Source organism: Taudactylus pleione, unplaced genomic scaffold, assembly GCF_031769625.1.
Source record: "Taudactylus pleione unplaced genomic scaffold, aTauple2 ptg000760l, whole genome shotgun sequence".
Lineage (NCBI taxonomy): Eukaryota > Metazoa > Chordata > Amphibia > Anura > Myobatrachidae > Taudactylus > Taudactylus pleione.
Window position 1 is genome coordinate 1,713,129 of NW_028285162.1, and position 24,785 is coordinate 1,737,913.

Here is a 24,785-nt window from a genome sequence, read left to right on the forward strand (position 1 = left end):
CAGATGGATAGACCAGGAAAGGATTTTATCGTGAGAATATTAAAAAATCCAAATATTTACTTATATATAGATAGAGATGTATAGTAATTTATTTATAGATAGAGGGGTCATGTATGTGCACCTGGTATATGTATAAATTGTTTGTCCCCCCCACCCCCTAGTTTTCCCTCATTATGTATACATTATAGTATTCAGAGCTACTACCAGTTTCTCCTGCGGGATTCCAAATGCTTTATTCTGCTGTTGCTCACTTTTTGTCTGTTTTATTTTCTTCTTTTTTTTTGTCAGAAATGTGAGGAAATTATAGTGGTCCATCTGGGATACTTGAATTATACAACGTATCAGCTTACTGTTCGCTTTGAAGATCTAAACAAGTTGAGATACACCATTTCAGCTGTCACCTTTACAGTGAGTACATACAGTGATACATATGTTAGTGATGGCAGTTATTGTTCTGCGCATTTTTGTTTCACAATGAGAAAGCGCTTTGTGTATTACATAAAGGTGTGTGTTGCAATCTATACTGAGATTGCACTTTGATCTGTCTATTAGTCCACGTGTACCCAGAGAGCAGGTGCTCGCATGATGTCACTCTTTGAATACATGTTTCATAAAGCAAACAATGATAAGATGAACACATTTGCTTGGTTTCTTTTTGTGTGTCTGGTTACTTAATAAGGAGAACAAATGAGCTGTAGTACAGGGAACTGATGATACAAGGGTTGCATAAGTAATTTTACAAATAGACCCTTGGAAAGTCAGCACCATGTACCATGCTGTTTCATATTTTTATGTATTATATCTGTATAATAATATAATATCTGACTTAAGTAATGGCTTCCTCGATGCATCGATGTTTGTTGATTTGAATAAAAAATTTAAAAAAATTAGTTGACATTAACTGGGGATTAAAGTTCATCTTGGTCTCTTTAACTGGCATGGAGCAGGTAGGTGGCAGAGCAAGGGTCACATAACCACTTACTCAGAGCAATGGGCAAAAGGCTTCAGTGAAAATAAAAATAAAAAGTGTTGCCTGATGATGACTTTTATTAATTTTCTGTATCACTGTGCACAATATACAGGTGGAAAATTTATATTTCTGTGTAGAGTATAATTATTATTAAGTGCCACATCTCATGATTCTCGCTCAGCTTCAGTAATGTGGTGACGAGGCTATTGGAAGCACTAGCACTGAGCAGCTGTACTCAGATTGCTCACATCTACTGTGGTTCCATGTTGAACTTAAATACAGCAGCCGTATTTAAATAAATGTTAGTGAAATACATTAATTGTCAAATACAACAATTTAAAAGATTGCAAAGATATACATAACAGGGCTCATTAGACTGAAATTTTTCACATAGGCCACTTGAAGCCTGAGTGCCCAATGTGGTATACAGCCATGGCCAAAAGTATTGAGAATGACACAAGTATTGGTTTTCACAAAGTTTGCTTCAGTGTTTTTAGACCTTTTTGTCAGATGTTACTAATACCCCTTTCAGACATACAACCCGGGAAATTTCCTGCTCAGACCCGGGAATTTCTCCAGTGCAAAATCCCGGGTATTTGGTCAAGACCCCCCTTTCACACTACAGTGTCTACCCGGGAAATTCCCGGGTAGACCCCTTTCAGACAAGAGCAGGGTTTTTCAGAGTTTTACATAGAAAAACAGAGTTTTGTCATTAAAAGTGAACGTTATGCTGGCACACATTAATGAGGTCATGCAAAGGTGGGGATGTGGTATAAGGGGACTGTGAGTTATTGTTATTGAAATAAATACAAAGACTTAATATTTGAAAGGTTCAAAAAATCTTTTATTTTAATAAAGGCCTTTGTTTTGCATACAAAGTTTGAAAGCCTTACTTCCATATTTCTTACAAAATACAACACAATTCAAAACCAAACAATAGTATAAAAAAAAATAACAGTAAAGTGCACATTTACTTCAGAACATTGTTAAGTGCGCATATAGCTATGAGGCATTAAACAAGCCTTTAAAATAAAAAAAATAGGACCATAATTTTTTGGTAGTTCCTTGTTTACATCAACTGAATATCCTATGACAAAAGCAGTAACCATAATATTTTCAACATCGTCATGTGAAATATGTCTAGTTAACATCACTAGATATATTTGATCACCACATTTAAATATTTCTGTAAACTGTAAACTCTGGGTTTTTGTCAGGAGTAAGTTCCTGTGACAGAGTATTAGCTGGCAAAGTATCTTTAAATTGACCTTCAAGTACATTATCTAATGTACTATCTGTAAATGTTGAGGATGACTGAGGTGTTTGCGGATGCTTGGATATATGGGATGTAGTTTGGCCAAATGCTGGGGGGGACTTTACTTGTTGTGCATACTGTGATGTTTGGCCAAATGCTGGGGGGTGCTTTGCTTGTCGAGCATACTTGTATGTAGTTTGCCCAAATGCTGTGGGGAAATTATCGTGCTGGCCATACTGTGACGTATGCTCAAATGAGGTGGGAGACTGAGGTTGCTGCACATACTGGGATTGTTCCCCAAATGAGTTTGAATAACCAGCTTGTTGCCCAAAATGGGTGGGTGGTGGAACATGTTTTGGTTTGTAGTGGATTGTGCTCAAGATTTGAGTAAAAAAATTGCGGTTATCGCGACTAAGCCTTTCCTGCATAGCCATCATTTCCTTTAGCAAATTACTCTGCATTTCTCTCTCATTGGCCATAAACCGCTGCAGTCTGGCATCCTCTTGTGTCTGCCATTCCGAGTCTAGGTCGCGTAGTTGTTCACAAAGAATATTTGTCATGGCTTTGGTAGCGACATCAATTTTGCTCTTCTTCTTTTTACGTGTTGGCACTGTGAAAACTGAAAGTAAAAGAGAGAAAACATTGAGCAACATATCTAAAAAATATTTCAAACACAAAACAATAAATGCTCCCAATTCAAAAAGCAGCTGGCTGTTTGCATGCGGTGCCCATCCTCCACTACAAGATAAACACAGAAACCGTACTATATGCTAGAAATTTAATGACAACATTACATAGATTAATGGTTCTCCAACTCTGTCCTCAGGACCCCACACAGGTCGCTTTTTCCAGGTCACCCAGTAGGTGCACAGGTGTGTTCATTACTCACTGACACATTTTAAAAGATCCAAAGGTAGAGCTAATTATTTCACTTGAAATTCTGTGAGGAGACCTGGAAAACATGCACTGTTTGGGGTCCTGAGGACCGAGTTTGAGAACCTGTGACGTAGATTAATGCAGCAGAACATAAATAATTTGATTTAAACTTACTGTTACTGCGTAGGGTGGGCTTGTCTCCCTGGGTCTGTGGCTCAGACTCAGAATCTTGCCTTTGCGTTGGAGAGATCACATCTGTGACAGTGCTTGGTTCAATGATGATGGTATTAGATGAGTCCTCATCTGCTTCATCAAATAGGACCTGCGATAAAGTCGGGCTCTGCTGGCTGCTCTCAGGAGTTGTTGAAGGCGTTCATGTCGTTGTTGCAGACAGTGTGCCAGCATCACTTGAAGATAGAGTAATGGGATTGCATAGTGCTGTATGCCCAAAAGCCGAAGTGCATAAATCGTATAAGGGCCACTCCATCCTTCCCACACCACTGCGATTACGATTGTGGTCATGGACCTTTGTGTATTGTTTCTTTCTACTTCAGGGTCCATAGGGGGTCCACAGGGTTGACCTTGGGGTATAGCTGGATCTGGATCCACGGGCACCACGCAGTTAAAGCTTTGCTGCTCCCAGGATGCACTTGGGTCCGTCCTCCTCTATACCCCACCCCGGCCACAGGCACCTCAGTTTTAGTTGGTGCCCGGCCGGAGTCGGGTCACCCTGTCGCAGTGGGGCTGCAGGAGCAGCCCCTAAGCTTTATTTTAAAAGAGAAATTTTTTATTCTTTTCTACTTTTTTTACACTGTTAGAGCGGCAGCATCAGACTGTCCTTTAGGACGTCCACGCTGCCGCTCCTCCCCGCTGGCGCCGCGACGCCAGTACAGCTCTGGGGATCGCGGCGGGACCCCAGAGCCTGTACTAGCCGGGCTCTGGGGACTCCCTTGACTGCTGCCGGACGCGACGGGGATCAGGTAAGCCGCGGGTCGCCGCGTGCGGCGGCCCGCGGATACTTCAATGCAGTCAGGAGCCTCCGGTCTCTGGGGACAGACCGGAGGCGCTAGCGGCGGCGGCGGGCTCCCCCTCAATTGAGGAATACCCCGCGTGTACGCTAGACCACCAGGGTATCAGGCTGGTAGCGGGACCGGCAACCCGGGGGTTAATTGCTAGCCAGGGGAGGCAGCCTTCCCTGTCTAGCGGCTCCTCCCCTCAGCTCAGCGCGCCTTTCAACTAGGAGTCTGGCGTCGCTGAGCTGCTCTTATCTCTCGGCCACTCCTCCTCTGAGGTCTCCGGCGGCCATCTTTACTGGCACATCGCAGACTCCCAGGCGGTATCAAGTGGACCGGTCCCCCTGTGTACCTCTCCCCTGCTAAAGGACAGTGTACACAGCGCTATAGCCCTCCCAGACACTGAATCTGGGCGGTTGATTGTAGCGGAAGGTGCAGTGAGTATAACTGTTCTGCATTGTATGTGACTATTGCTAGTGCTGCCTGTCTGTGACTTATTCTCCTTGCTGTCAGCTTATAACTATCCCTTTCCTTCTCCTACGGCCCGGCAGGTGTGTGGGGGAAGGGCGTTTTTCTGAGACCCTCACTTATATAAAACACGTATTTGTGGGGTCAGTCACATACTGTTGTGTGCTACACAGTACCATATCTGGGCTGTTGTGTCGCATACTGGTGAGTGCGCGGGTGTTAAAACCGTAATTCCTCTGGTGATACCTGTTTCTTGTGATTTACGGTATCATGTCTGATGAGGAGACTGAGCGCTCTGTGGCTCCTGTGCTATTTTCCTGCAGACGCTGTGCTGCTGGAGTTGATGGGGAGGACTTATCTCAGGATGGTCTGTGCGGGCGGTGCCAGCTGGTACCGGGCCCCTCCAACCCCCCTGTATCACAGGACCCTCCTTGGGCGATGTTTTCACAGGTGCTGGCGTCTATTGCGGACCGGTTATCGGTCCCATCAGCGGTCCCTTCTAGGGCGTTACCGCAGCCCACCATCCCCCATTCCCCGAGGGTTCCACAAATGTTGCGGTCTTCCCCCGGGGCCCAGACTGTGGGTCCTTACTCGGGACTGCCTGTGTATGTGCAGTCTTCCCCAGGGACGCGTCAGTCTGTAGTGCCTTTGCAGAGTTTTGCTCCGACGACTCCTCCGCCTTGGGTGGATGTTCTATCCAGCTCCGTACAGAGTCTGGCGGCTTCATCCTCGGCGTTTCAGTCCATGTTGCAAGGTGATGTGCCACCAAGGGTGTCTAAACGTCCGGTTGTGAGTTCACTAGCTGCGCAGTTGTCGGACTCGGAAGTGTCCTCAGATGATGGAGAAATCCATGAGGACTCTGACTCTGATGTCATGGGGCAGGAGGTGGAAGCTAAGTCCTCCATTAATGTTCCAGCCTTAGTTAGGGCGGTGCGGGCTATCCTACATGTTGAGGATGATGCGCCGGCTCCTAGGTCGAAGTTTCCTAATTTTAAAAAGGCCAAGGTGACCTCAACTGTGTTCCCCCTGTCTGATCAATTATCGGATCATATGGCGGCGGCCTGGCAATTACCTAGTAAGAGGTTCCATCCACAGAAGAGGTTGGCGGCGAACTATCCTTTTCCTGAAGCTCATTGCAGGAAATGGGAAACTCCGCCGGCGGTGGATTCCCACGTTACCCGCTTGATCAAAAGCGCGACGCTGCCATTGCCGTCTATCTCCTCTTTGAAGGATCCCACGGACAGGAAGGTGGAGACTTGTTTAAAGTCCATTTATTCTCTTTCCGGGGCGGTGGCTCGCCCGTCCATGGCTATCTCCTGGGTGGCTAAAGCCATTGAGGCATGGGCCAATGCCTTGGAGGATACCTTTCCTGATGAGGCTCCGGATATCCAGAGAGCGTTAGTGGGACAGATGCGGGATGCAGCTTCCTATATTGGGGAAGCGTCTTTGGATGCCAGCCTGCTCACTTCTAGGGTGTCGGCTGCAGCGGTGTCTGCTCGGCGCTCCCTGTGGCTGAGGTCCTGGAGGGCTGATGCAGATTCAAAAAAGGGTCTGGAGGCCTTGCCTTTTAATGGTGATTTACTATTTGGTCCGGATTTGGACAGAATAGTGGATACTTTGGCTAAGTCCAAGTCGGCTTTTCTCCCTTCGGCCTCTGCGCCGGCTAAAGTGAGGAGCTCTGCCTTTCGGTCCTTTCGGGTTCAGGGTAAGGCCAAGGGCCAGTCCTTCCCGAGACATTCGGCGACCAAGGCCGCACCCAAGCCCAAGAAGCAGGCATGGAGTGCTCGGCGCCCTTCTTCCAAGCAGGAGGATAAGCCTGCTGCCTGATGGGACGGGCCTCTCTCTGGGGGACCCCAGAGTGGGAGGCCGACTTCTCCAATTCGCCCAGTGTTGGCACAATACCACCACGGATGCCTGGGTTCGAGAAGTAGTCTCTCAGGGGTACGCCCTGTCTTTTCGGTTCAGGCCGCCCCACCAGTTTTTCTGTACGAGTCCTTCTCTGGACAAGACCAAAGCTGGTCAGATTCAGGTAGCTATAGAATCCTTGCTACAAGCAGGGGTCATTGTTCCCGTTCCGCAGTCTCAGCGCGGGACGGGGTACTATTCTACTCTGTTTCTGGTACAGAAACCCAATGGTTCTCATCGCCCTATCCTGAATTTGAAGTCTCTGAACAGATGCCTCAGAGTTCCCAGGTTCAGGATGGAAACGTTACGTTCCATCATTCTGGCGATGGAACCCGGGGATTATATGGTCTCCCTCGATATCCAGGACGCCTATCTCCATGTGCCCATAGCACCGGCACATCAGCGGTATCTGAGGTTTGCTATCCTGAACCATCACTACCAATTTCGGGCGTTGCCTTTTGGCCTTTCCACGGCTCCGAGGGTGTTCACCAAGGTGATGGCGGTTATGGCTGCCCACCTTCGGGGTCAGGGTCTACGTCTGTTGCCGTACCTGGACGATCTTCTGCTGCTGGCGAGCTCCCCGGAGGTGCTTCTTCGACATCTCCACCTGACCATTGCTTGTCTTCAAGCACACGGGTGGTTGATAAACTGGAAGAAGTCCTCCCTGATTCCATCACAGCGGATGGTTCATTTGGGAGCCCTGCTGGATTCTCGTCAGCAGCGGATTTTCCTGACTCCAGAGAAGGTCTCCTCCCTGCAGCTGCGGATACACAGTTGCCTGAGCAGTTGCCGCCTGTCGGTCCATTCAGCTATGAGAGTTCTGGGGTCCATGGTGTCGACATTCGACATGGTGGAATTTGCCCAGTTCCATTCCCGGCCCCTGCAGGGACTGATTCTATCGGAATGGAACGGGTTACCTCACCGGATCCGCTCTCAGATGCTGGTGTTGTCCGCGGAGGTTCGGCAGTCTTTGGCTTGGTGGCTTCAGACGGTGCATCTGGTCGAGGGGCGCCCCTTTTGGATCCCGGACTGGGTCCTGCTCACGACGGATGCCAGTCTTCGGGGTTGGGGGGCAGTGACCGGCTCATTATCGCTTCAGGGTCGTTGGTCCGCGGAAGAAGCACTTCTCCCCATCAACATCCTGGAACTGCGGGCTGTGTACAGGGCCCTGCAGTCGGCCGGCCCCGCTCTTCACGGAAGGGCGGTTCAGGTGCAGTCCGACAACGCCACCACGGTGGCGTACATCAACCACCAAGGGGGAACTCGCAGTCGGGCAGCAATGTCGGAGGTGTCTCGCATTCTTGCTTGGGCGGAGTGTCACGTTCCAGCGATCTCGGCAGTCTTCATTCCCGGAGTCCTCAATTGGGAGGCGGACTTCCTCAGCCGTCACGATGTGCATCCCGGGGAATGGTCGCTTCACCCAGAGGTGTTTCAGCTACTCGTGGACAGGTGGGGGCTGCCGGAGCTGGACTTGATGGCCTCCCGTCACAATCACAAGTTGCCCGTTTACGGGTCAAGGACAAGAGACGCAGGCGCCTGTCTGGTAGACGCTCTGTCGGTGAAATGGACGTTTCACCTGGCGTATCTGTTTCCTCCGATATCCTTACTTCCTCGTGTTCTGCGGAAATTCAAGCAGGACGGCGGCACGCTCGTGCTGGTGGCTCCGGCGTGGCCCAGACGTCCTTGGTACTCCGATCTGAGGTGCCTCTCCATCGACGCTCCGTACCTTCTTCCTCAGCGTCGGGACCTGTTGTCTCAGGGGCCCTGCCTTTACCCGGATCTGGGTCGGCTGTCTTTGACGGCGTGGCTCTTGAGACAGCCGTCTTGAGGTCTAGGGGTTTCTCCAGTTCAGTGATTGGTACCATGCTTAGGGCACGCAAGCCTGCTTCCGCGCGGATTTACCACAGGGTGTGGCGCACTTATTTTCAGTGGTGTGAATCCAGAAACTATGATCCGCAGGTGTTCCGGGTTTCCAGAATCTTGGAATTTCTTCAATCGGGTTTGGACCTCGGCTTACGCCTGGCCTCTCTGAAGGTTCATGTGTCTGCTTTGTCCGTGTGGTTTCAGCGACGGATTGCTACACTGCCAGATGTTTACACCTTTTTCCAAGGTGTTCTCAGGATCCAGCCTCCCTTCGTGGTTCCGGTGGCTCCGTGGGACTTGACGGTGGTACTGAGGGTCTTGCAGGGTCCTCCTTTTGAGCCGCTTGAGTCGGTGGAGCTCAAGTGGCTGACGTTTAAGACCATTTCTCTTCTGGCAATTGCTTCGGCCAGGAGGGTTTCAGAATTGGGGGCGCTTTCCTGTCGCCCTCCTTTTCTGATTTTTCACTAGGACAGGGCAGTGCTCCGCACGCGTCCTGAGTTTTTGCCCAAAGTGGTTTCAAAGTTCCACATTAATCAGGAACTTGTTGTGCCAGCTTTTCAGTCACCTGATCTTTCTGCTGGTGAGGCTTCCTTGGATGTGGTCCGGGCACTTAGAATCTATGTGGACCGGACTGCTTCGGTTAGGAAGTCGGATTCTTTGTTTGTCCTCTTCGGTTTTCACAAGAGGGGTTGGCCTGCCAACAAGCAAACGTTAGCCCGTTGGCTTCGTTCAGTTATTTGTGAGGCTTATGCGCAGGAGGGTTTACCTGTGCCAGCCTCTGTTAAGGCTCATTCCACTCGTTCTGTGGGTCCCTCTTGGGCTGCTAGACGTGGCGCCTCCGCTGTTCAGCTGTGTAAGGCGGCTACTTGGTCTTCAATTCAGACGTTTTTGAGGTTTTATGCGTTTGACACCTTCGCTTCTCAGGATGCATCCTTTGGGCGCCGGGTACTCCTTTCAGCACAGGAGCGTCCCCGCCCTTAGTTGAACTGCTTTGGGACATCCCCAAGGTCAACCCTGTGGACCCCTATGGACCCTGAAGTAGAAAACAAGAGATATGGTAAGAACTTACCTTTGTTATCTCTGTTTCTACGAAGTCCATAGGGTCCACAGGGCGCCCGCCCTGACGCACCTGGCTTCAAATGGGCTGTGTGGCTGGTCACCGGTTTTCCGTCTCCCATTTCTGTGAGTATGGTTTCTTGTGTGTTCCAGTCTTCCTTCTCTCTGTTTAGTCTCCTCCTCTGGCCTTAGCTGCTTACCAACTGAGGTGCCTGTGGCCGGGGCGGGGTATAGAGGAGGACGGACCCAAGTGCATCCTGGGAGCAGCAAAGCTTTAACTGCGTGGTGCCCGTGGATCCAGATCCAGCTATACCCCAAGGTCAACCCTGTGGACCCTATGGACTTCGTAGAAACAGAGATAACAAAGGTAAGTTCTTACCATATCTCTTGTTTTAGGCTCTTCAGCTTATTAAGGACTTGCTGCTGTGTCTTCACAATACCCCGGGTGGCCAGGATTTTGGCAATGTTGCAATAGATCATGGCATCTTTAACAGTGCCTGTGATTTGAGCTTTTATTTCCTCCTCTCCCCTCACATGTAAGCGCTCACGGACCTCCTCGTCCTTCCAATGTGCCATGATCACCAACCACCTGTACACAGCAAAAATAAAGATTACCGCACTAAAGAAAACCCAGAAAATTTAGATAAAAAATAATAAATAAATAAGAAAATGAATAAAAAATAAATCTCTTGTTAGGTAATAAAGTTTTCAGTATTTTAAAATAGATGCCATATATAATAAGAAACAAGCTCTTTTAATAAGGTAATAAAAAACAGTAATTTACATAGTATAACACTATGACTAAACATATTTAGCATCTAATATTATTTATCACACCTGGCACCACTCTCCAAACACCTGGTACAAGTTCACCTCGTAGTGTTGCAGGCCTATCTGCAACTGTTGCAGCACCAAATCTGCCTTGTAGCACTGCACAGGCTTCTTAGCGCTATGTTTAGTGTTTATATGGCGTCTGCCCTCCACTGTCCGGCTGTTGCTGATGACCTCATCAACACGCAGCAGCGTCTGGCCAATCAGGAGCTGTTTGGTGAAGCCCGGGAGTAAATTCCCGGTTAGCACCATTTAGACAGAAGCAGGGTAATTTCCCGGGACTTAAGTCCCGGGAAAAACCCTGGTCGATTGCAGGGGCGGCTACCCGGGAACGTGTTCCCGGGTAGGCACCTTTCAGACAGACGCGGATACCCGGGAATTTGGCTGAGGCAGGCCAAATTCCTGGGATTCTCGACAAGTCTGAAAGGGGTATAAGGTATACTGAAGTAAAATTACAAGCATTTCATAAGTGTCAAAGGCTTTTATTGACAATTACATTAAGTTTATGCAAAGAGTCAATATTTGCAGTGTTGACCCTTCTTTTTCAAGACCTCTGTGTCACGACCAGGGGTTCTCGGCATGCCGGCCGGCAGCTATTACCTGTGAGGATGCTATGGCGAGGGGCGTCTGGTGGTGGCGCTGGTATCTGGCGGGGTGCATTGGCTGTGCGTAGTCCTGTGCGGGCATACTGTCACTCTGGTCTGGTTAGGCCTGGTGGTGCTTCCGTTCCGCTCTGGCATGGGCGCCGCCATCTTGCCTCCGGTCATGTGACCTAGTCGCCCTATCCTGGTGTGTCACATGCTCTCTCTGGCCAGCCACAGTCTGGCACTGGAGATTTAAGGGAGTGCAGTGCAACGTGTTTCTCAGCGAGAGCTGAGAGAGAGTTCCTGTGTTTTCACCTGTCTATTGGGATCATTGCCTAGCCTGCTTCTCCCTGCCTGTTCCAGCGCCCTGGATTCTCCTGCCTCCTCCATTGCCTCTCCCTTGCCTGAGTACCTGTGTCAGCTGTTACCCTGCACCCTGCCTCCACTTGCCTTCTCCCTGCAAATTCAATTCAGCTTGCAACTTCACTTCAGCCTGCAAATCATTTCTGCCTCACAAAACTTGGCTTACTGGACTACTTTCTGTTATCACTACCTGGACTTTTTCCCATTGCTTCACTACAGTTCCAAAAGTGCACTTTAGTGCTATACCCGGACTTTTTGTTTTGCCACTCATTAAAAACTCCACGTTTATTTTTAAATCGGCTTCAGTGTCTGCTCCTTTTACCACCCTGGGCCCACAACAAAACTAGAACCTCACACTGCAATTCGCCCTGGCATGCTGTCAATCAACTGCTGGGCCACATACTGACTGATGGTCGCCCATTCTTGCCTAATCAATGCTTGGAGTTTGTCAGAATTTGTGGGTTTTTGTTTGTCCACCCGCCTCTTGAGGACTGACCACAAGCTCTCAATGGGATTAAGGTCTGGGGAGTTTCCTGGCCATTGACCCAAAATTTTTATGTTTTGTTCCCCGAGCCACTTAGTTATCACTTTTGCCTTATGGCTTTACTATTAGCATGACACAGGACTGATGGTAGCGCTCACCTTTCCTTCTCCGCACACGCGTTTTTCTAGATGTCCCAAACAATCTGAAAGGGGGTCCTTTTGTGGAAGGGCTGAAATGCAGTGGAAATGTTTTTTTGTGATTAAGTTCATTGTCATGGCAAAGAGGGACTTCGCAATTAATTGCAATTCATCTGATCACTTTTAATGACTTCCTGGAGTATTGCCTTTATAGAAACTGAAGTAGCAGACTTTGTGATAAACCAATACTTGTGTCATTCTCAAAACTTTTGGCCATGGCTGTAATATGTTGGAAGATAAGCAGTTACATCACATTATGAAGTGCTCACACAGTCCAAATAGTAGTTTAAGCGGCACCTCACTTGTCCAGCTAGGAAAAAACACAATCAGACTGACATTTACTGTGTGAATGTACTGTGTTTTATTGGATTCGCTAGCAGATGATCAAGTAGGGTACATTTCTCAGGAGAGCCACTTGCTGCTATAATTGCCATCATTTGGCATAATAGTCACCACATAAAAGCAGTCTTTCTCCAAAAATGAATTGTTGTCTCTAACATGTCTGTTTTCTTTTAGTGGAAAACCTACAACCCAACCTTTTCACAAGTGGAGATCTGGTTTCGTTTTGTGTTTGTGGTTCTCACTTTCATGGTGACAGTAAGTCCATAAAACTGTAAAATAGTCAATACATGAAATAAGAAGAAACATTGATATGAAGTCCAGATGATTAGAAGGCCTTTCTGCATATTTTTGTGGCATGTAAATGACTCTGATGTATATTTCCAAAGTGATGGGGTTGAGCTCAAATTTCAAGTGACAATAATATTAAATGCAAAACACACCAGGCTTTACACTTACATTACTGCTGCTTTAAATTTTGAGCTCCGTTTCATTGAAAAGCCACCGCTTTATAAATATACCTTAAAGTATATTTATGGTATGTAACCAGAATTAATGATTCTCAACATCCTGATGAAGATACTTGTACATATTGTAGCTCTCCACACAAAGGGCAAAATTTACTAAGCGCCATGTTCTAAACCCCAGTGGTTTGGCTGCAGTTTTCTTGTTCGCAGATTTACGATTGCCAAAACAGCTGCAAAAGGGCACTTTAGACTTGAACATCAAAGCACCATTGATGTTTTAAACCAGGGGTGAGGAAGCTTTTTTCTGCCGAGGGCCATTTTGATATATATATAACATTATTCACGGGCCCGGAGCATGCCGCGCCCCCTCCGTGTGATGTCACACGGGGCAGGGCCACAATTTCCGGTGATTACAGCAATGCCTGGAGCATCCTGAGGATGATTCGGGGAGCTGTAAGGGCAGCAGTGTGACTGTCTGAAGCGTCCTAAGGACGCTCCAGGCGGCACTGCTGAATAGATTTTGGCTGCAGGGTACCATTCTAGGCACCCTGCAAGCCAGATGAGGCTAGGAGAAAAAAAGCTCCAAGAGCCAGACCAAATGATTCCGCAGGCCTTATACGGCCCCCGGGCCTGAGGTTCCCCATCCCTATTTAAAACCATAGAAAGAGTAGAATAGAAACCCTGGATTTATCAAGCAGGGTTTTTGTAAACCCGCTGAAAAAAAAAAATGAGTAGCCTCAGACAGGCATATTTCCTGAAGCAGCAGGTAAATGAATTGATTTTGACAGACACCAATTAATTGACAGGAATATCATCCAGTTGGACCATGGAGGATTATGATGTTTCTCACCAGACATCAATTGACTTTTACAGTAATGCACAAACAAATAAAAAAATAAAACACAATCACACTACACATACACAAATAATTACCAGGACTTTAAAAGAAAAAGTCTACAGATTTGTCCTCCCTCATCTTTGCCGCAGTCTGGTCAAACAGCCCCTCTCTGCGTGCCTAGACCCGTGAGACTCTGCTAGTGCTGGGCGTCTTTTTTTTGTTTCCGAAAATGAAGTTGCAATGTGACTAGGATGCACCAGGAGACTCTGCTGATTAATTTGATATGTGATACTTGTCCATATACATCTTACCTCTGTGCGCTGCAAGCCGCTTTAAACAGAATGCTGGAGCACCGTGTGACTCGATAGTGCCAAGCATCTTTTCGTGCAACTTTTTACCGTTTTGAATGCGTTTTATTCACACAGTGATGCGGATATCATGCACAAGCAGCTTCTGTTGATTAAAACGATATGCAGCATGCCTATGTCCTATGTGCTGGCTGTGACACTGTAACATAGCGGTTCCGCATGCAGCTGCATCCGCAGTCGCACACAGAATATAGGCATGCGCATATCATTTTAATCAGCAGAACTGTTTGTAAGTCCTATTTGTATAGCTGTTCGAATAAGATTCATTTGAAGGGACAAAGTCGCACAAAAAGACGCTCAGTGCTACAGAGTCACACGTGAAAAAAAAAAAAAAAGCGGCTGCAGCTTTATTTTAAACCAGGTTCCGTTTATAGAAATGGTCACACACAGATATGCTAGTGTCAAATATCAAATTAATCAGCACAGTGTTCTGGTGCATCCTAGTCACATTGCGTTGCATTTTCGGCAAAAAGATGCCTGATGCTAGCAGAGTCTCACGGGACTAACGCTCACTAATGTCAGGCATATCACGCTGCATGGCGTATTGAGGCTAGATATGAGAGGACACATCTGTACTTTCTCATAACTTTCTCCTTCACCCTTCACAAACCCACAAAGGGAAAGTAACCAGCTGTATGTTTCTATGATGTCAGGTGAATGTTGTTTCTGTAAAAGCACCATTAATTGAATATAATAGCTTCTAATCTGCAGTGGTTTGAATAGAAACCACTGCCAAATAGTACAGTTCACGGCGGGTTGGCATTTATAAACTGCCAGGGATGGACAGGGGTTTCAGTTTAGACATCAAGACCGACCTTTAGCTGTCAATTAGATCTAAAACCCAGCAGTTTCTGCTTAGCAAATTTAGCTCCAAGAGTGAAGTTTCTGAAATCTTTGAAATGGGTATACTGATTCAAAATGTACAAACCCAATTTCCCATGAAGTACGTCACGTGCCATACGCTGGCTTGGTGGGTGTCACAACCAGGGTTTCCCGGCATAGTGGTCGACTGGTATTACCTGTGAGGGTGCTGTGGCGTGGTCCTTCCGGCGGAGGGGCTGGCAGCAGGCGTTTTGACTGTGCGAGGTGTTCTGCAGGCACTGTCATTCTGGCTGGGGTAAGCCTGGTGGTGTTTCCATTCCGTTCTGGTATGGGCGCCGCCATCTTGCTTCTGGTCATGTGACTTAGTTGCTCCAATCCTGGCATGTCACATGCTCTCTGGCCATTCATGATCCTGCTCTGAGTACTTAAGGGAGTTCACAGCTCTCCATAGTTGCCAGTGCAACGTGTTTCACAGCGCATGCTGTGAGAGAGTTCCTGTGCTTCTGAGACCTGTCTGTTCCCGTGCTCTTGCTGGATCCCAGCTTCCAAGTAGCCTGCATCGCTCTGCCTGCTCCCACCCTCCTGGTGGTACCACCCTGCACCTTCTATTAATCCTCTCCCTGCCAAAAGACCTGAGTGTGCAGTTAACCCTGTACCTACACTGCCTCCATTTATCTGGCTCTCAGCTGATCCAGGTTCTACACTGAACCATCTCAGTACAACTCTCCACTTAACTCATCTGCTACTACTAATCAAATTACTCCATAACCTCTCTGGATTTCATCTCACCAGTGTCAATCAGTAAACTGTCATCCTGTCTGCAGCCTTGCAGAGACCATTTGGATTCTGCCACTACCTGGACATTACCCATCCATACTTCACTACAGTTCTAGTCATCACTTCCCCCTCTATATTTTGGACTTCATATTATCCGTGTACATGTCTGCAAGTTCACTCATTAAAAAACCCACTTTTCAGTTTACGTCTGTTCAGGTGTCTGCTCCTATTACCACCCCGGGTCCACAACAAACCCAGATCCTAAGAGCGGGTATATAAGGTGTGCGATAGGCCGTCTGCACACATTTTACTCATTGATGTCATGGGTAAAAGGAGTGATTTATCAGAGTTGTAAAAGGGTTGATTATTGGCTTTCGGGCCAAGGGTGGTAGCATTTCTGAAACAGCGCAGTTTGTTAGCGTGCTTTTGTGGCGAAGGTGTTTCGTGACTGGAGAAATGGCACCATTGCGAATAATCGACGTGGAAACTGGAGCACCACGTGCCATTGATGTGAGAGGTGAATGTCTGCTACGAAGGGGCGTGAGGTCCAACCGACACACTGCAGTGGAGCAGCTCACCGTCAAAGTGAACCTGAGGGCAACCAGACGTGTATCTAAAATGACAGTTCAGCAAGCCCTGCAGCGTATGGGGCTCCGAAGCAAACAGATGGTCACTGCACCTATGATAATGAAGGTGCATCGGCGTAAAAGGCTTACATTTTCACGCCTGTATCGGAATTGGACCGCCACTGATTGTTGAAGGGTTTCCTTCTCCGATGAGTCACGCTTTCTGCTTATTGACTGGATGGACATTGGCGTGTCTGGCGAGTAACTTTGGAGAACAAACACCCTGCAATCATTGCTGGAAGAACACAAGCTGGTGGTGGCAGCGTTATGGTCTGGGGAATGTTTTCATGGCCTTCTCTGGGCCCACTCATCCATGTGGAAGGCACCCTCAACCGATTTGGTCATGAATCCATCCTTGCAGAGCACCTACACCCATACATGCTGATTGTCTTCCCTTATCTACATTGTCTATTGAGTCACTCCCAGCCCGTCTAGCTGCTGCCCCTGCTGCACACGGCGGTTACTCTGGCTATTAGCGGGTAGTCCTAATAATGGATCACCTGTGGAGAAATGTTTCCACAGATGGTATTTGAATGTCCTACTATATCTACATTCTGGGTTGTGGGGTGGATGATTTAGTTATAGTAGAATCTCTGGACTGCCTGTTGATCTGGTTGATATCTTGCTGTTTTAATGACGCTGTGATTTAATAAAGGGTGGGATACATAAGTTGACCTCTGTGGGGTGTGCCAAGCTTGCTGCCAATTTCTTTCTGTAGCTGTGGTGGGCTGTAGTGTCTGGCCTTGTCATACTGCAGTTTACCTTTTTTTAGTGTGATATAATGTGAAATGCTTAGAAGCATTTCAAGCACAATTTCCATTGTTTGTATATTTGTCTACTTTTTTAGACAAATAGCTCCCAAAAATGAAACAGTAGCTGGCATATCAATACATACCTTCCAACAGTTTCTTTCGATTTGTTTATGCTGTTCTCCACTTGTAGAAATTTTTATTTTTACAGTCTGTATCTTATATTAGAAGCTGTGCAAGTTTTAAGCTCACTCTATTCTTACTGTCATGCCAGAGGTTAAGGCCATTTAAAGAATAACATCTCAAATTGATTATCCTGTATTCTTTCTGTCAGCCATATGATCCTGTTCCGGTTTATGTCCAGTGTGTGTTCTTTTAGGATAATTTCTATGAAAAATATATTTGCTGTTACTTTTTGGCCCTTCTATTCCACAATGTTTACCACAGCAATTGTGCTGATATATCAGCGTATGTCGCCATAATAAAAAGAAAAACCTTGATGTTTAATAATAAGTTGATATCAGTCAGCTAAATATCATGCACGTTGGTAAATTTGGTTGGGTTATGACCACAGATCACAACTATAACACTTCACTGCGTCTTAGCCAAATTCTACACATACAGCATTAACATTGGCAACTTTGACAGCACCAGGTATAGACGAACTAGACAACATCTGCATGTCTCAGGACTGTAGATGTTACCTGTAAATTTTAATTTCACCTTTTTGCCTTAAGAGAAAAAAAAATGTAGTAATGTTCTTCTCTCTTTTGCAATATCCCATTGTTTCTCCATCCTATCCACCACACTTTTTTTTTTTTTTTTTTAAAGTAAGATGTACTCTATATGTATCATTGGCCGTGATTCAATTCCGCTTCATGCTAAATAGCCTCGGGAGTGAGGTTTTGGGGCTGTTAAGCCAGAGAATGTCGGTTCTCGCTACTTTTGGTGTTTAGTTGTGAGAACCTGCATTCTCTGACTACAGTGCTGACCGCGAAGAGGTTAGCGCCGCGCTGAGCCGGCAAACAGCCACGCGGCCTGCACTTTTGGCGAATTTCTTCTCGCACCCCCCTTTAATCGGACCAAACATCGCGCTGAATTGAATAGCTCCAGGAGCTCCCTCCCGAGGCTGTTCAGCATCGCTTTGAATTGAACAGCGGCCATTGCATTCACTTCAATATTAAGAACTTGTTTGGTTCCTGTAAAACGTGTAGGATTTTTTACTAAATTGGTTAAAGAGCTTGTTCAGTAACCTGTTACACATTTTGTTTGCAGTGCCTGTTTGCGCATTCCCTTAGAAAGTTTTCCATGAGAGACTGGGGTATTGAACAGAAGTGGATGTCGGTCCTCTTACCCCTGCTACTGCTCTACAATGGTATGTTACAGATTTATTCTCTGTTTCTCTAACGGGAAGCTCACTGGGGTCATATACAGCTGTGATAAGGTACAGATGTGACGTCTAAAGTTGGATTCTAGGGTCTTACACTTCATAACACTGCCCCGTCATATGAATGGCATTATGACTCTTCCACTAACACATTATACATATAAAGGTAACTATTTAGGCATATCTGTCCCTAATTTCTTCTTCCTCCTTAGGGGACACAGGCTTTATGCTGGGTATAGGTTGGTGGGTTGGAGTCTGGGCACCACATAGTTAATACTTGAAATCCATCAACCCTGTGCAGACAACTTTAATTTTTTTATTTCATTTTATTTTTAACTGAGTGGGCTGTAGGACGCCCGCACTGCCGCTCCATTACCCCAGCGCTGGCAGCCGCAGCGCAGGCGACTGGGACAGCATCTTTGGCCATAGCTCCATGGATCAGCAAGGAGCCGTAGCCGGGGGACAGATAAAGTATATCTTCCCTCCAATCTTTGATTCCACGTGACCACTGCAAGTTAATGTTGGAGGGTGGCGCAGTGATCCTAGAGGCTCGCGATTCCTTTGGTACGTGGATCTTCAGAGCCTCTGTGTTGAGGCTCCTCTGCGTCTTCCACTGCGGCCAGATCTTCTGTCTCAGGACCCGTCTCACTTTGACGGAGAGGCTCTTGAGACATCTGTCCTGAGAGCTAAGGGTTCACCAGGTCGGTCATTAACACTATGCTCAATGCCCGTAAGCCCTCTTCAGCTAGAATTTACCATCGGACTTACTTTGACTGGTGTTCGACTAGAAGCTTAACCCCAGGTCTGTCTGTCTGTCTGTCTGTCTTTCCTGTCTGTCTGTCTTTCCTGTCTGTCTGTCTTTCCTGTCTGTCTTTCTTTCCTGTCTGTCTTTCTTTCCTGTCTGTCTTTCTTTCCTGTATTTTCTTTTCTTCTTTCTTTCTCAGGCGGGGCTGGATTTGGGCCTCCGCCTTGCTTCACTGAAGGTGCAGATTTCAGCCCTATCTGTACTATTTCAGAGACAATTGCGCTGTTACCCAATGTTCGGATTTCCTACAGGGTGTTCTCCATGTACAGCCTCCATTTGTACTGCCGGTGGCTCCTTGGAATTTGTCTTTGGTTCTTAGGGCCTGTCAGTCTTCACCTTTTGAGCATTTAGACGCAGTGGACTTAACCTGGAAGACTGTCTTCCTCCTTGCCATAGCTTCTGCCTGGTGGCTGTCAGACTTGAGTGCGTTGTCCAGTTGCTCTCCGGTTCTGATCTTTCACAAGGACAGGACTGTCCTTCAAATGTGATTGGGCTACCTTCCTAAAGTTATTTCCAGGTTCCACATCAATCAAGAGAATCATTGATCCCTTCTTTCCAGGTTCCAGATTGTACACCGGAGGAGGCCTCCTTGGATGTCGTGCGGGCCCTCCGGATTTATGTGGACAGATGCTTTTTGTCCTGTATGACTTTCACAAACTGGGCTGGCCGGCAACTAAGCAGTCGCTGGCCAGATGGATCCGTTTAACTATTCACCATGCTTATGTTCTGGCGGTCCTTGACTGCTCATTCTTCCTGGTCGGTGGGAACTTCGTGGGCAGTGCGACGTGGTGCCTCTGCAGTGCATCTGTGTAAAGCAGCCATGTGGCCTTCTGCCCATACGTTTCTGAAGTTCTATTCCTTTGACACCTTCGCCTCCCCTAATGCAGCTTTTGTGGTGAAGAGTTCTCAGAGCAGCCCTGGAGCGTCACCTCCCTTAAGGGATTAGCTTTGGGACGTCCCAGCGTAAAGCCTGTGTCCACTATGGAGGAAGAAGAAAAGTAGATTTATGCGCTTACCTGTTAAATCCTTTTCTTCGATTCCATAGGGGACACAGGGCTGTCACCCTGACGCACCTGCTTTGCGGGGCTTTGCTCTGCTTCTGGTTCTTCTGTCCACATTTGCTGCACGTTTGGACCTGAGTGCGTGCTGGTCTTCCTTCTCCTTCTCGCTCCTTGCCTTAGGCTTTTTATCTTAACTGAAGTGCCTGTGACTGGGGGTGGGTTATAGGGGGGAGGAAGCCTGGGCTGAATGATTTCAAATATTAACTACAGTATGTGGTGCCCAGACTCTAACCCACCAACCTATACCAAGCGTAAAGCTTGTGTACTCTATGGAATCAAAGATAAGGAGATTTATGTGCTCACCTGTTAAATCCTTATTTCTTTTAGACATACATTATTTTAACATCATGAACTGTGTGAAAAAGTGTCTAATATTAGTTGATCTTCCATTTTGTCTGTAATGTTGTAATAACTTGCAGTGACTGATGTATAGTTTCTTATAATGTGAATTATGGATTGGTATCTCCGATAAGACATGCAGCACACTTTGCATATTAAGGACTTTTTACATGCTACGTAATGTTAGATATCAGTAATCAATAGTTCCTTAAATAAAATTATTATTACATTTATTTATAAGACCCAACAAGTGGTCCACAACACAGTACAGTGCATCCAGGAAGTATTCACAACGCTTCACTTTTTCCACATTTTGTTATGTTACAGCCTTATTCCAAAATGGAATAAATTCATTTTTGTCCTCAAAATTCTACACACAATCACACAATACCCCATAATGATAAAGTGTAAAAAAAAATTTTGCGTTTTTTTTTTTTTTTTTTTTTAATTTATTTTTTTATTGCAAATTTAATAAAAAAAAAAAAAATATATATATAAGAAATCACATGTACATAAGTATTCACAACCTTTACTCAATACTTTGTTGATGCACCTTTAGCAGCAATTACAGCCTCAAGTCTTTTTGAATATGATGCCATAAGCTTGGCACACCTATCTTTGGGCAGTTTTGCCCATTCCTCTCTGCAGCACCTCTCAAGCTCCATCAGGTTGGATGGGAAGTGTCGGTGCACAGCCATTTTCACATCTCCCCAGAGATGTTCAATTGGATTCAAGTCTTGGCTCTGGCTGGGCCACTCAAGGACATTTACAGAGTTGTCCTGAAGCCACTCCTTTGATATCTTGATTGTGTGCTTAGGGCTGTTGTCCTGCTGAAAGATGAACAGTCGCCCTAGTCTGAGGTCAAGAGCGCTCTGGAGCAGGTTTTCATCCAGGATCTCTGTACATTGCTGCATTCATCTTTCTCTCTATCCTGACTAGTCTTCCAGTTCCTGCCGCTGAAAAACATCCCTACAGCATGATGCTGCCACCACCATGCTTCACTGTAGGGATGGTATTGGCCTGGTGTTGAGCGGTTCCTGGTTTCCTCCAAACATAACGCCTGGCATTCATGCCAAAGAGGCCAATCTTTGTCTCATCATGGAGTGAGAGTCCTTAAGGTGCATTTTGGCAAACTCCAAGCGGCCTGCCATGTGCTTTTTACTAAGGAGTGGCTTCTGTCTGGCCACTCTACCATACAGGCCTGACTCCTCTCTCCACAGAGGAATGCTGTAACTCTGACAGAGTGACTATCGGGTTCTTGGTCACCTTCCTGGCTAGGGCCCTTCTCCCCCGATCGCTCAGTTTAGACGGCCGGCCAACTCTAGGAAGAGTCCTGGTGGTTCCGAACTTTTTCCATTTACGGATGATGGAGGCCACTGTGCTCATTGGGACCTTCAAAGCAGCAGATTTTTTATGTACCTTTCCCCAGATTTGTGCCTCGAGACAATCCTGTCTCAGAGGTCCACAGACAATTCCTTGGACTTCATGCTTGGTTTGTGCTCTGACATGCACTGTCAAATGTGGGACCTTATATAGACAGGTGTATGCCTTTCAAAATCATGTCCAATCAACTGAATTTACCACAGGTGGACTCCAATTAAGCTGTATGAACATCTCAAGGATGATCAGTGGAAACAGGATGCACCTGAGCTCAATTTCACGTACATGTGATTTCTTAAAGTTTTTTTTTATAAAATGTGCAAAAATCTCAAAAGAAACTTTACACGTTGTCGTTATGGGGTATTGTGTGTGTAATTTTGAGGACAAAAATTAATTTATTCCATTTTGGAATAAAGCTGTAATAACAATGTGGAAAAAGTGAAGCATTGTGAATACTTTCCGGATGCACTGTACATATGGCCTGCATAAGCGTAATGTTTTTCTTTTGTTGCATTGGATATTTAAATGTTGATTCCATTTAAAAAGGCCATCAACTTATGTTGACTAAGTAAATCATTTTGCTGCAAACTACAATTTACTGAAATTATTACTAAGGCTGGGTACACAATAGACGATATATATAGGATATGATGTTGTTTTCAGGAAATGTGGAACAACATATCGTTCACATCGCCTAGTGTGTACGCTCAATCACTCGTTCATGTGCATTTTTCATCGCATCTTCCCATCTGTTGAGCTGCACGTTAGAGGGGACGATGTAATGAACGACATCATGCTGCTCAAAGCAGCATGGAACAACCCATTGCAATTGTACACAGCATTGTGTACGAACAGCGCAGTGTATTGTTTCATCACGTCGTCCGGTCATTATCACTAGGTACACACATCATGCAGTGTGTAACTAGCCTTATACATTAAATAGTTCTTGCACCAAAGAGTGGCAATTGGTTGGCTCAGACATGACTATTGCTTCTATTACTGTTTATGTCTGACACTCCTTGTCCTCATCTGTAGTTTGGAATCAAATTGCGCACTACAATGATTCCATTGTTACAAATGTTTCTAAGATGTGTGTGATATTCAGCAACGGCCCTGACTATCTGTACACCGTCTGTTTTGTTATATGGTACAATCGCTGAGCACAAATGAGCTAGTTGGACTGAAATAGTGAACATAATCCCACTTTGGATGAAACCGTGCCTCCTGTTTTCTTGCAGATCCTTTCTTCCCTCTCACATTCCTGGTTAATAGCTGGTTCCCTGGCATGCTGGATGACCTGTTTCAGTCACTCTTCCTTTGTGCACTTTTGCTGTTTTGGCTGTGTGTTTACCATGGGATACGGGTACAGGTAGGTAGTTTACGTCTACAATTGCTAGATTACACCAGATATTTCCACGTGTGCCTTCAGCAGTAGGAAATATTGTGTACCCTATAACAATTTATGTGAACAAAGTGGAAATGTCTCACATAATAAAAATACAAAAATGTAATGGTAAAATATGTTTGTGTTTAAATGGCATTTTAAATATTAGTACACATTTTGTAGTGTATAGTTTTGTAAGGAAATTTTGAGGTCTAAATCTAGTCATACATATTATTGTCTCATATCAGAGGGCAATGATGCTTTATTTCAGCGACACCACTAAAGGCTCGGGTTGGCATTTTTTTCCTTACCATGTAGGCATGTGCACTCAAGGGGGTGTGGGCTGCAGGGAGGAAGAGGTAGGGTTAAGGGTTAGGTTTAGGCATCGGGGAGAGAGGGGGAGGGTTAGGCTTACTTGCCTCCAGGCGTCGAGATTGTAACCTGGTTGGGATTCCGACCGACGGGATTCTAATGGTAAGTACCGGGGCTAGGGGGAGGCTTAGGTTTAGACTGCCGGGGGGGGGGGGGGTGTTAGGTTTAGGCTGCTGGGAGGGAGGGGTAGGTTAGGGGTTAGGTTTAGGCATCAGGGAGGGATAGGGAGATTGGGAGGGTTAGGTTTACTTGCCTCTAGGTGTCGGGATTCTGACCGACAGGATCCAGATGGCTGGTACTGGGGTTAGGAGGAGGGTTAGGTTTAGACTGCGGGAAGGGGTTTAGCCTGCGGGGTGGGGGGGGGGTGTTAAAGCTGTGCCGGGTGCAGTCTGTTAGCTGTAACACACAGCCGCCCACATTTGGAGTCTGCAGCCACGGGCTGTGTAGTGTTTGTCTCCCTTCCAGTTTTCCCCACTCAGTGCCTAATGCATGTCGGTATCAGCAGGAAGAGGCAGTGCTACTACAACCACACAGCAGCCCAGACACGCCTCCTCCCTGCCCAGACACGCCCCTTCTAAGCACGAGGAGGGAAAAATCCCATTCATCAGGGGTGAGGTGAGAAGTTTAGCACCCAACGCACAATCAAGGTAATTTCTTCCCAGCTACACCCCTGATGCCTGCCCACAGTAACAGGTCCCTACTTCTACATAATAATCTCCACACCCCTGATCCCTGCCCTCTGCAACAGGTCCCTACTTCTACATAATAATCTCCACATTCCTGCCGTCTGTAACAGGTCCCCACTTCTACATAATAATCTCCACACCCCTGATCCCTGCCCTCTGTAACAGGTCCCTACTTCTACATAATAATCTCCACACCCCTGATCCCTGCCCTCTGTAACAGGTCCCTACTTCTACATAATAATCTCCACATTCCTGCCGTCTGTAACAGGTCCCCACTTCTACATAATAATCTCCACACCCCTGATCCCTGCCCTCTGTAACAGGTCCCTACTTCTACATAATAATCTCCACACCCCTGATCCCTGCCCTCTGTAACAGGTCCCTACTTCTACATAATAATCTCCACACCCCTGATCCCTGCCCTCTGTAACAGGTCCCTACTTCTACATAATAATCTCCACACCCCTGATCCCTGCCCTCTGCAATAGGTCCCCACTTCTACATAATAATCTCCATATTC

At 46.5% G+C, this 24,785-nt stretch overlaps 1 protein-coding gene across 4 annotated transcripts in view; it reads left to right on the forward strand.

The window, feature by feature from the left end:
- The window catches only part of TMEM181 (transmembrane protein 181), a 183,145-nt gene that overhangs the window by 109,219 nt on the left and 49,141 nt on the right, over positions 1–24,785 (forward strand). For all 4 annotated transcript variants that reach the window (XM_088457424.1, XM_088457423.1, XM_088457425.1 and 1 more), the window contains 4 exons: positions 289–408; positions 12,382–12,462; positions 18,127–18,226; positions 23,062–23,192. In XM_088457424.1, coding sequence (XP_088313550.1) covers positions 289–408; positions 12,382–12,462; positions 18,127–18,226; positions 23,062–23,192 — 432 coding nt within the window. The remainder of the gene's footprint in view (positions 1–288; positions 409–12,381; positions 12,463–18,126; positions 18,227–23,061; positions 23,193–24,785) is intronic.